A 12975-nucleotide genomic window follows, 5' to 3' on the forward strand; every position below is an offset into this window, starting at 1 on the left:
AAAGGCTAGTCGCCTTACAAAAACTAGAGGCCCAACCCAAGTAGTTAAGTAGTTAACCAGAGGCCCAACACTGTTAACCCAAGTAGTTAACAGTGTTCATATAAATGGGTCTGTGTCCCCCAACTCTGTACAGATCTTATAGTGTATGTTTCAAATCAAGTATGATTTTGTATTGTATTATAAACTGTGTAATCTATTAGCTTAAAAATTAAAACCTTGTATTCTTTTTCTTAATATTATTTTCAAATTTCAGGTGGTTTTGTGTTATAAGGAGATATTTGTCCCACATCGGATTTGGATGGAAATTCATAAAGTCTGTATAAATGAGTGGGTATACAGTAATATCCAACAGCTTGAACTTTTTAGTAAATGGACAAGCACCCACCCTTTACCGTACTTGGTATCAGAGCTAGACACGCCAAGCGCCCCGTTCAAAAGATGTCCGAGTGAGCCACTCCGTGTAGGCAGGGTGGCCTGATAAAATATTTGTCCCATATCGAATTTGAATGAAAGTTGAAATATGTATAAATGAGTGAATATATCTTTACATTTTATATAGTTGCTAATTCAGGGAAGCAAAGGCCCATTCTTTGTCTGACCCCAGCTTCAAGAACAATTTTGTGGGATTATGATGTCTAATCTTACTTTAAAAACAAATGTACATTACCCACAATTAATTGCATAATCAATCATCTATAAGAAGGTTAAACAATAAACATTCTATCAATTGTAGTTCTTCTACAAATTAAAGTGGCCGTATTAAGCTGACCTCCCATATTGAATATTTAAATAATAAGAAATCCCTCTGGGATTTTAAAAATAAAATTATCTACCACGGTTAGCGTTGGCTTGACCCAAAGGTACACATATGGACAAGAATGCCTTTTCAGACTTTCTAAGGGTGAAATTGGATTTTAAGCGAATTTTAAACACAACATCACAATACTTACAGATTTTATGACATGAGAGGTCACTGTTACTTAAATCAGAATTATAGGTTTCAAAATTACTCTTAGTCCAAATGCAACCAGTTGCATTCTAAACAGAATTGGTGGTATTTTCTTGAATGTGTGGGATTTTAACTATTTCTAAGATTTTTTTTTTTTTTTTTTACTTTCTAAGCACAATGATGAAGTCCGTGGATCAGTATTGTTTTTAAAACCAGAAGGGAAATTCTAATATTTTAGACATTTGTAGAGGAAGTTTGAATATAAATTTACTTGGTTTCACAAGAAGGATTAAGAGGGAATCTCAGTGAAGGACACGGTGCACATATGTTATCCTCTTATTTAGGCAATCCTATTAGAAAGGGGAGTTGTATGTACGGTATGGTAATATATTGCACAAGGCCTTTAACACAGTCGTGAGTCATAAATCAACCATCATTGGTTTAACTTAGAGAGATGCCTCTAAGACGGGGGACTCTATTTACCTCTGACTCTCGCTTGACAACCATATAGAATGTTCGTGAAAGTCAGGTAATATATTGAACACATGGCTTGGAGCTTCACTCAGGAGGTATTGACTATAACGGGAGACTGTAACAGAGTGTGTTAGTGATATTGCTCGGTGAGGTGGTAATATGTTCCGTGGCACAATGCTAGCCCACTTAGCATCATTCTCATGGTCTAATACATAGATTGGGGAGTTGCGATGTTGGTGTGAAACAGCTTGTAACGCAAGCGATCATGGTGTGTCGTTATGTCACGGCATGCAATGATCCCAAAACAGGAAAAGGGGTCTATTGTGGTATGGAGGCTTGAAGGAGGGACTCGCTGGGTGTGTTATATAACCAGGGTATATAGAAGAACCAGGGTATATAGACCTAGGATCTCAGTGGAGCAGGTGACCACGCTTCAACCAGGAATGACTAAGTTAAGTGCATGGGGTGCTAGTACGGAATAAGCTGAGGCATATGTCAGCACTGCCAGGACTCCTATAAATAAGGGTACCGGGTGACGCAAATGACAGATTTTTTGGAAGCCCTATTCCTCTTCATGCACTTATGACACTGTAGGTGCAAAATTTCGCTCAACCAATAATGATTAAGAAAAATAAAACAACTCACTCAATCAATAGTAAAAATAAACAAGAACAATATATCTCGAAGCGTAGAATTGCTTGATCCCTTTATTGGAGGTCTAAGCCTCTATTTATATACAAAAGATTGTAAAATTATGGTAGGACTCGCGTTGCTTGCCCTCCAATTCTTTCTATATAAACATTCTTTACTAATAGAGTTCTTTCCGTTGTCTAATTTTCCATACATAGAACTTGCCTTGTACAGAACTTCCTATCTCAGAATTTTCCTTCTACGGTAAATCCTTCAACTGATAGGACTTGTGCATTCTTGAAAAACTGGGCTGAATATACCTTGAACCAGCTGGGCTTGAATAACGGGCCGGATGTTTAATATTAACATGTTGGGCTGATAATCTTTTAATTCGGGCTTCAACAGGGCTGAAGGTCAAGTAACAATAGTATTGGGCTTGTGAACAGTGATCTTGGACTAGTATCAAACTCAATTTGGGTTTGACCGAGGTGGGCTTTATAAACTTATCAAGGATATATTTATATTTATGATGACGTGGATTATTCTCATTGGAGGGGATTTTTCCCTCCACACTTAGCCCCCAATTCCTTTTTTAATTGGAGTACTATTCCTAATAAGAAGGGAATTGAAGCTGTACGATTACGTAATAAGTGGATTTGAGGCGTGATTACTGATATTTTGACCAAAGGGTTTTGCATAAGAGTTACTTCCGCTTTTACTGCGTTCATTTCATTCCTTACGTTCTTCACTTTGTCACATCACTAGGTTAGAGCATTTGTCATGGCAGAGACTGGAGCACCTTGGAAGCCATTTATATCTAGAGCTGATAAATCAGTTCTTCACTCTGGTGATTCTATGATTACCGACCCCTCTGTAGCACTAACAGTTGCTCGGGGAATGTAATATGGAGTTGGAATAACTGCCTCCATCTGCTCCTGTTCGAGCCATTGAGGTTCGTCATTCTCCCTTTCTTTTTGTCTTCTCTCCATCAAGAAGTTGGAGAAAGATCTTTGGCAATTCTGAAAAGAAGGTCTCGTATGCAGCCATGAATGCAAAGATTTCATCTGAAACGAAGGATGTTTATAAGATAAGAAGTGTTTGGCCGTGTCTGAAGCTAAGGTGGAGACACTGGAAGCTGAGGCCCAGCGTTTGAAAAATGCAATTGGCACCCGTGGTACTGCTGGGAAGTAGATGCAAGGTCGTTACTCTACCTTGGTGCGCTTGTCAAGGGCTAAGGCCTTTCGGTTTGGCTTTGTACAAGGTTCGGGAGACAAGTTGAACGATCCGGAGGCCTTTAATGCTGACATGGAAGTGTCCTTCCCTTATCCTGAGGGTCCACAAGCCCAAGAAGCTGAAGTGTTTTTTGCTGAAATGGTGAAGTCTCATCAAGATGATCATCTAGCTCCAACCTCATCAGTTCCTGCAGCTCCCAACCCTTCGATTCCTCCAACTCCAAGTCCAACTGTGGTGGACACTTTTGACCCTACTCTGTTATGGGAATTTGTGACTGCCCTTACATTGCATACGCTTTGTTGCACAGTAATGTCCTCCTGTTTCTCAAGAAAATACACTTGTTTGAGGACCTCATATTTTTTGTGGTCCGAAGTGTACAGTTCCTCGACGCTGAGCCTGAGAGGAAATGTACTGAACCGGACACTTAGAGTCCTAAGCAAAGTATTCCTCGGCGCTGAGCCTTAGAGGAAATCTGCTGAATCGGACACTTAGGATCAGAAGCGAATCGGTCCTCGGCGTTGAGCCTTAGAGGAAACGTGCTGAACTGGACACTTAGGGTCTGAAGCGAAGTATTCTTCGGTGCTGAGCCTTAGAAGAACTGTAATGTAACGGACCCTGGAGAGCCGAGGCATGTAGTTCCTCGGCGATGAGCCTGAGAGGAAGCTGTAATGTATCGGACTCTGGAGGTCCGAGGTAGTAAGTTCCTCGGCTATGACTGTAATGTACCGGACTCTTGAAGTCTGAGGTATGTAGTTCCTCGGCTATGAGCCTGAGAGGGACTGTAATGTACCGGACTCTTGAGGTCCGAGGTAAGTTCCTCGACCATGAGCCTGAGAGGAACTGTAAGGTATCGGACTCTTGAGTCTGAGGTATGTAGTTCCTCGGCTATGAGCCTGAGAGGAACTGTAATGTACCGGACTCTTGAGGTCCGAGGTAGTAAGTTCCTCGGCCATGAGCCTGAGAGGAACTGTAAGGTATCGGACTCTTGAGGTCCGAAGTATGTAGTTCCTCGGCTATGAGCCTGAGAGGAACTGTAATGTACCAGACTCTTGAAGTCTGAGGTATGTAGTTCCTCGGCTATGAGCCTGAGAGGAACTGTAATGTACCGGACTCTTGAGGTCCGAGATATGTAGTTCCTCGGCTATGAGCCTGAGAGGAACTGTAATGTACCAGACTCTTGAAGTCTGAGGTATGTAGTTCCTCGGCTATGAGCCTGAGAGGAACTGTAATGTACCGGACTCTTGAGGTCCAAGGTAGTAAGTTCCTCGGCCATGAGCCTGAGAGGAACTGTAAGGTATCGGACTCTTGAGGTCCGAGGTATATAGTTCATCGGCTATGAGCCTGAGAGGAACTGTAATGTACCAGACTCTTGAAATCTGAGGTATGTAGTTCCTCGGCTATGAGCCTGAGAGGAACTGTAATGTACCGGACTCTTGAGGTCCGAGGTATGTAGTTCCTCGGCTATGAGCCTGAGAGGAACTTTAATGTACCAGACTCTTGAAGTCTGAGGTATGTAGTTCCTCGGCTATGAGCCTGAGAGGAACTGTAATGTACCGGACTCTTGAGGTCCGAGGTAGTAAGTTCCTCGGCCATGAGCCTGAGGAACTGTATTTATGCCAGATAGTCTAGGCTTAAAAAAGAGAGAATATGTTTTCTTTTCTTAATATCTCTTTAGGGCTGCTTATACTGCCCCCGTCATGAAAGGTACTGCCCCCATGAAGGAAAGAAAAATATGTCTCGTTTGATGGCGGCGATGTAGATAATTTTCATGTAATTATACGCATCGGCACTCTTTGTGCTTTGGAGGAGTTTACATGAAAATTTAACCTTCGACGTATTTGAGTTCGAGGTAATTTTCATGTAATTTTATTCATCGGCACTGTTTTGTACCTTAGAGAATTTTTTCACGAAAATTTAACCTTTGATGTATTTGAGGTAATTTTCATGAAATTTTATTCTTGTTGCAGCTCATTATGCATTAAAGGAATTTTGAAGTCTTCGGACTCTGGAGGTCCGAAAATGAATTTTCTTCCTCGGCAGCTCGTTGTGCCTTTAGAGGAAATTTGAAGTCCTCGGACTCTTGAAGTCCGAAGATGAGTTTTCTTCCTCGACAGCTCGTTGTGCCTTAGAAGAAATTTGAAATCCTCAGACTCTTGAGGTCCGAAAATGAATTTTCTTCCTCGGCAGCTCGTTGTGCCTTAGAGGAAATTTGAAATCCTCGGATTCTTGAGGTCCGAAAATGAATTTTCTTCCTCGGCAGCTCGTTGTGCCTTAGAGAAAATTTGAAGTCCTCGGACTCTTGAGGTCCGAAGATGAATTTTCTTCCTTGGCAGCTCATTGTGCTTTAGAGGAAATTTTTTTTTTTTGGTATCTGGTATCTACAGACTCTTAAGGTCCAAGACTTTTTGTGGTTAAGCTTGCCTCCACTTTCTGGCGCTCTGACGCCATATATAGTATAATTGTATAGTTGGACTATTTGCCACTTCACTTGGGGATCGATCTTTATTGCAATGCACATAAATCAAACCCAAACATTAACCAACCTACGAACATAGAGCAAATACAAAGTTATTCGTAAGCAAAGTATCAGAAGCATGTAAAAATGATTACACGTAGCATATAGCAACTGATTGATGGAAAGTAAGAATTTTAAGAACCTCTTATGTATCACAATTGAATTTGTAATTCTAATTAGCAACAAGTATTTACTCGTTCTTGTTTATCAAGTACATTAAAGTTACTTAATCCATGAAACATTTTAGGACTTCAAGTAATAGATCAAATAGCACAACTTGTGCATTCAATAATGCCTTTGGCTTCGGATCTTTATTTAATTATAAATTTCAGAAGTCAATGTAGAGGGTTAAAATCTTCTTTCAGTTGAGTATCGATGAAGTGATGCATCCCTCTGAAGAGTCTGAACCAACAATATAAAGTGTTGTGGTTCTAAGGTTCTGATCAATTATCAACCTTCAGTGAACAACTAATGGATATAATCTAAAAGTCTAATCAAAGTCAATCGTGAACGAGACAGCTAGTGGATATGACTGAAATTGCAATGCTAAAAATCCTCGATGAGAGAAAAAAGGATGAATTCGTAGATCTACTATAATATTGACAGTCACACACACACATATGTATATATATATGAGGAGAGATGCAAATTAAGTGTGAATAAAAGTGATTACTGATCACAACCGAAGAAGGAGAGACTAAATAATCTGTTGAGTGTTGACAAAGACAGAAGTTCAGGTGGCCTCTTTTTTTATATTTTTACTCAATAGAGTGTGCTGAATAAGCAATTTGGTTCAAACTGAGTCATAAATCTTTATGTATAATGAGCATTTACATGAATAACAAAATATGATTGCATCATGTGTAAATATACATATAATATTGATATATATGTATATATATATTTAATATGAATTTAATTTTAATAAAGATTTTTATAACGAAAAGCTTAACCCTAACTGTAAAAAATTAAAGTTGGAAACTTATTTGATTAGAGAGATTCGCGTCTGATAAGGCCTGGGATGTTTGAAATGCCCGGCTGATGAATCTGTTAAAGTTTGTGGCGTTGAGCGGCAACCCATCTTTAAAAAATTTTTGAAAGCCTTTATTTCGCCGTTAGTCTTAAAAAATGGACTGCTGAGAAGAACTTTGCCGACCTGAGAGCCCAACTTCTTTGGTTCTTATAAGACTAAGCTATCTTGGAAGACAAAGCTTTGAATGCTCTAAAATGAGTCCCCAATTCGAATAGGCAACATAATTTTTTTTTTTTTTTTTTTTTTTTCTCCAGAACTGGGTTACCACAGAACCAATTCTCAAATGAGGTTACCAAGCGGGTTTAGTTCTGGACTAATCCAAAACTAGAATAGCTTTGCATTTGTAGTCAAACAGTGACCAGACTATAGATATATATATATATATATATATATATATATATATATATATATATATAATTGGTACAAGTTAGTAATTAATAGAGGAGGCGAGCAAGGAGAAACTGTGATGGACTGCGAGCTGCCTGTGGGCGATGGCTTGACCAGGATGAAGTTGGCCGGCGAGCTCGCGGCAGAGATGGACGGCTGGTGAGGTGAAAACCGCCGATGAAACAGATCTGCGAGCTTGGTGAGGATGCAGCAGGTGCTAATGAAAATGGTCGGCGAACCCGCGACGGACGGCTGGTTCGGCTGGGATGAACTCCGGTCCGGTCATAAGGAAGCGGCTGTAACCTATCACCGGTGCACCGGCGGACTTGGCTGGTAGTGACAGTCTAGGCCGCCTTGGCGATGGTGGCTTGTGTAACTGTGGGCGACGGTTGTTATGAAAAATCGACCGATCTCAAGCTTCGACATGCTCGTGCGAGCCCAAAACCTCATGCAAATCACTATAAAAAGACTCCAGAAGGAGTTCTATCAGATCTTATCCATGAACCGAGTTCATTTGGATCCCGAATTGGTCTCTGCCCGATCCTCCCTTGCCTCCACCTGTTCCAGCACGTCCGAGAACGACGACACACCTGATAATGAGATTCGGACCACCAGCGACTCCATCTCGGAGGTCGAGCATGTCTCCAACTTCGTCATGGCAGATTTGGGGTTTATTACCGAATGTATGATCTCTTCGGATTGCCAACTAATTGGCTCTTCAGTCCACCCACATCGTTTCTGCTCTTGATGATGCTCGAGAGAAACACATCAATTTTCTTGCAATCTTAAATTTATCAGTAGCATCTAATTTTCCAGTAAGCTCAATTATCATTTTTTCAAGTAAAGGCATAAAAAACTAGACCCAGCTCATCGGTTTTGACAGTAACTGCAGCACCCCTTAAAATTTCAAGTATCTGAAAATTTGGTGAACTTCTAATGAAGCAAAGAAGGCACGAAATCTGATCCACGTCATTAAATCCCAATTTATGTTACTGAATATACTTCAGCTGGTTAAACATAATTGGAAACCTCCTTAGTACCATACCTGCTGCAAAAAACTTCACGAAAAATGCATAGAAAGTAAGCCCCTGAATTTTAGGCAAATCACCAAAAATATTGGTTATATCAATGCTTCCCAACCCCAATCGATTTGCTAATTCTTTGCACAGTTATATACGGATCACTGTCAGGTTTGGGATTTCCAGAAATTGTGGCCAAAAGCAGCAAGAAATCGCCGGAAAAAGTGTTCCGGCTAATTTAAGTTTCTTCAAAAACATGAACTTATTTTTTCCGGCTAATTCAAGTTTCTTCAAAAACATGAACTTATATTTTTTTTTCCAAATTTTTTTTTTTCTATTAACCTGATGGTTGAGTTACAGACTCAAGTTCTGAAGACCAACTCGACTTAATAAGCTTGAGTTCAGATTAGTATGAACCAACAAATATATTTTGCAGTAACAGCACACGTTTATGAGAGCATACTAATTGTTAGCAAAAAACATTCACTGGAGATCGCGGATTGGGCAGTCTGCCCAATAACTGAGATCTTAACATATTGACCCACCTAAAACCCTCTGTTCATGTGATGTAATACTCAAATAATAGTACGCCAGTAGCAAAGTAAGACTAATTAATCACTTCTAGCTAGCGCTTATATAATAATTATGCATGTTTGGATTTGTTGATCAAGATTATATATATATATATATATATATATATATATATATATATATATATATAATAGGAAATCAAGATCAGAACACTTATCTGATTAATTCATGGCTTTTTGGGCTTGGATGGACATCTGATTACCAGGGCAAACACAAGGGATGCCTCTTGGGTTTTCCATTCATCAGCCGCTACGCATCGTAAGCGCGTTGTTAATGGAAAGAACCATGTGGGCCGGCTTGCGTTTTTAGACATCGGCGCTTGTTACATGGAGACGGCTTGCGTTTTTAGACATCGGCGCTTGTTACATGGAGACCTTTGGCCATGATAGTCATTCGAGAGGACTTGGGTTCAAATCCTGGACTTGAAGATTTTAATTTCAAGTCACGTTGCTGGATTTGAAGATTTTAATTTGCAGTGTTGTAACTTTGGTAGGGATATATTTCTATACGATTCCCATAGACGGCGCCAAAGTGTAGGTGCAAAATTTCGCTCAACCAATAATGATTAAGAAAAATAAAACAACTCACTCAATCAATAGTAAAAATAAACAAGAACAATATATCTCGAAGCGTAGAATTGCTTGATCCCTTTATTGGAGGTCTAAGCCTCTATTTATATACAAAAGATTGTAAAATTATGGTAGGACTCGCGTTGCTTGCCCTCCAATTCTTTCTATATAAACATTCTTTACTAATAGAGTTCTTTCCGTTGTCTAATTTTTCATACATAGAATTTGCCTTGTACAGAACTTCCTATCTCAGAATTTTCCTTCTACGGTAAATCCTTCAACTTATAGGACTTGTGCATTCTTGAAAAACTGGGCTGAATATACCTTGAACCAGCTGGGCTTGAATAACGGGCCGGATGTTTAATATTAACATGTTGGGCTGATAATCTCTTAATTCGGGCTTCAACAGGGCTGAAGATCAAGTAACAATAGTATTGGGCTTGTGAACAGTGATATTGGACTAGTATCAAACTCAATTTGGGTTTGACCGAGGTGGGTTTTATAAACTTATCAAGGATATATTTATATTTATGATGACGTGGATTATTCTCATTGGAGGGGATTTTTCCCTCCACAGACACTTTTGCCCAAATTCTCTCCCCTTGCCATTACAGCTTTCTTCCCTCAATCCGATAAACTTTTCCGATTACTCTTGATCCACTCAGGCTCTCCCCAAGCTTTTTTTTTTGGAATCTATTAACCATTATCTACAACATTCAAGGATGTCAATGTAATTTACCTATTTTTTGGGGCCTACCTTTCAACGCAAGCATCATAACACTAGCTAGTAAAGAGCAGTATATATAACCCAACATTGTCGCTTCACAAACTAGCTTACTCATATTTCAAGCAATTAAAGCTGGAACTAGCATATATGGTACCATTTGTGGATTACGTTTGTTATCAGCAACCCACAATGTTGGGAGTGTCATACTTCAAGTACTATATACGGAATTAATTGCCAGCTCAACAACTTGGGAAAATGAGACAAAGCAAACTATATATTTATATATGACAACGTAAACTCATGATTGCAACTTAATTTCATTTATAAAAGAGATTCAAATTATAGATATTTATGCATGACAATATAAAGCAGTAGGCACTAGTACTCTTGGAATATTTATCTTTTCTCTTGCTTTTCCTGAAATGTTTTACAAAGGAAGCAAAGTTGCCTAGAGAGAGAGAGAGAGAGTAGAGAGAGAGAGTAGATTTGTAAAGCAAAAGCAAAAGAAAAAGTGATATGAAAGGAGAGAATACAAATAAAGAATAAAAGGGGTTGATTTAAGTTGAAGAAGCAAAGTTGTGAGTTGTTACCATCAATTGTTACGGATTGCGAAAAATGCAGAACCAGGGAAGCTTTGGCAACAGCGGGAGGTTGTCGAGCGACACCGATGAGGAGTTGTCAAGATTGGCCATCTCCTCGTTTCAGGCTAGAGAAGAAGAGATAGAGAGGAAGAAAATGGAGGTGAGAGAGAAAGTTGAGTATCACTTGGGTCGAGCTGAGGAAGAAACTAGGCGTTTGGCGCAAATTTGGGAAGTAAGTTCAAAATGAAATTAGTTCATATATAGCATAAGAAAAGAATAATAGAAGTTTTGAATATTGGAAATTTTTCTTATGGCTTTTTGTAGATTTTTAGGAGTTCAATCGACACTTTTGTAATTATCAAAATTTTTGTTGTACTAATACAAATAACACAAAATTTAGTAGTAAAGGAGGAGTCTTTTCAGAATTTTGATTGTTGAACATGGGCCTTTGCTGAATTTTGAAAATCTTGTTAGGCAAATGAAATTAAAAAAGGAGGGATCTTTTTTACTTTTACAAGTTTTTATTAAGGTCTTTTATAAATATTTTAAAAATTCAATAGGGGGCACTTTTAGAATTATTAAAATATATGTGTAAAAAATACAAATAAAAAAAAATTAATTAGGGAAAATTGCCCCTACGGGTCCTATCGTTGCTCCGCCACTCATTGGCTCCTGCAATGAAACAGCACTGTTCAATGCACAGGAATACAGGATGACCACAAAATCTTAAGTAAAACATAGATGGGTTGACATAATGTGAAATTCCCATTAACATATTTCTTTCATGCATTTTTTTTTTTTCTTCGTTTTTTTCATTTATTATTTGCTTAAAGTTGCCTTTATTTTCTAAGTAGATCTTACCTATCATTCACATGGTGGTAGTTCAAGTAATGGTTTGTCATTACTTGACCTAGCTAGCTAGGTAAAGATCTAAAAGAATTTTGGAAATAATAATTATCTAATTTATTAGGCCAACTGAACAAGCCACTAAATGTAGCTAGCAACCAGTAATAATTTTAAATCTGAATCTCTCTTTTATATCACCTACCTTCAGCAACTCTCTTTTTGGCCTTAAGCTCGATGCACATTTAGCAATCTAATAAATTTAAATAAAGTATTCATAATAAAATATTTATTAATCTTTTACAATCCATTAGGAGCTTGAAGTGATGACAGACCCCACAAGGAAGGAAGTGGCAATTGTACGTAAGAAAATAGACATGGCTAACCGAGAGTTGAAATCACTTGGACAGAGCTGCCAGAAGAAGGTAATACTTATCTCTATAATTACTATATATATTTCCAATATTATATAATATGTGTGTGTACACACACTCAATGGCACGTGATTAAATTGAGAGCCTTATAAAAATAAAATTAAAAATTAAAAATTAAAAAAATTTAAAAAAAGGCTCTGTTGAGTTGAGTATTATCAGTCACATGCACAATTTATAGTCTTTGTCTAGTCGAGAGATGCACAAATTCTTTTTTATTTATTTATATAAACAGTTTATGCATATATAAAATGGAAGGTTAGGAATTGAGTCATATATTTGATGTCATTTGTAACAGGAGAAAGAATATAAAGAAGCACTGGAGGCTTTTCAGGAAAAGAACAGTGAAAAGGCTCAACTAACTACCACATTACTAGAGGTAAATCTCAAAGTCAAGCTTCGACTAGAAAAAGGAATAAGTAATACGGGGCTCCATTTGATTATTATCTACGTAACTTCCTTTTAAATAAAAGTTTGAGAGTTCGAGTCCCTAATTACATTTAAATTTCTTTATTTATTTGTTTACTTTTTACCAGATGGTGAATGAAAGTGAGAAATGGAGGATGAAGAAGCTGGAGGAACTGAGCAAGATTTTAAATCCCGTACACTGAAATATGCTATGAACCCTTTCTCTGTCTCCCAAATTGATGTTCTACATTTAATAAGATTATTCCTATTCTTGTATGAGTTTTAGAAGGCAATATGACACCTCAATTTTTTCTGATGTAATATCACAATAATTGGTGTCTTAACACTATTTGGCCCAGATGAAAGTTGAAAGCAAAATGATGAGAGCTTAGCTCATTTTTAGGGGTCTTGTATTATCAAAAAAACATGAATGAACTGCATTGCATGGATTTAGAATTCATATGAAACCTAGGTCACCAAAATCAGTAATCAGAAACCTGCAAGAGCTCCTTTGCCAATGGACCAAATGAAAATTTCATGGGGCTTAGCTCATTTTTAGGGGTCTTGTATTATCAAAAAAACATG

The 12975-nt window shown here is 38.2% G+C and overlaps 1 protein-coding gene across 1 annotated transcript; it reads left to right on the top strand.

Moving 5' to 3' along the window:
• Positions 1-10576: 10576 nt before the first annotated feature.
• Positions 10577-12786, top strand: LOC132311859 (uncharacterized). Its single transcript, XM_059809998.1, has 4 exons — positions 10577-10940; positions 11866-11976; positions 12281-12361; positions 12519-12786. Exons 1-4 carry the CDS (start codon positions 10743-10745, stop codon positions 12591-12593), a joined length of 465 nt encoding a protein of 154 aa, XP_059665981.1. The 5' UTR covers positions 10577-10742; the 3' UTR covers positions 12594-12786.
• Positions 12787-12975: the final 189 nt, after the last annotated feature.

This window comes from Cornus florida, unplaced genomic scaffold (genome assembly GCF_030987335.1).
Source record: "Cornus florida cultivar Cherokee Brave unplaced genomic scaffold, ASM3098733v1 CherokeeBrave_3.0.0_Hap2_Chr06, whole genome shotgun sequence".
NCBI lineage: Eukaryota > Viridiplantae > Streptophyta > Magnoliopsida > Cornales > Cornaceae > Cornus > Cornus florida.

Coding starts and splice junctions, on each gene's coding strand:
- LOC132311859 (XM_059809998.1), top strand. CDS start 10,743: ATGCAGAACCAGGGAAGCTTTGGCAACAGCGGGAGGTTGTCGAGCGAC. Junction 10,941..11,865: donor GTTTGGCGCAAATTTGGGAA/GTAAGTTCAAAA, acceptor ACAATCCATTAG/GAGCTTGAAGTGATGACAGA. Junction 12,362..12,518: donor TAACTACCACATTACTAGAG/GTAAATCTCAAA, acceptor ACTTTTTACCAG/ATGGTGAATGAAAGTGAGAA.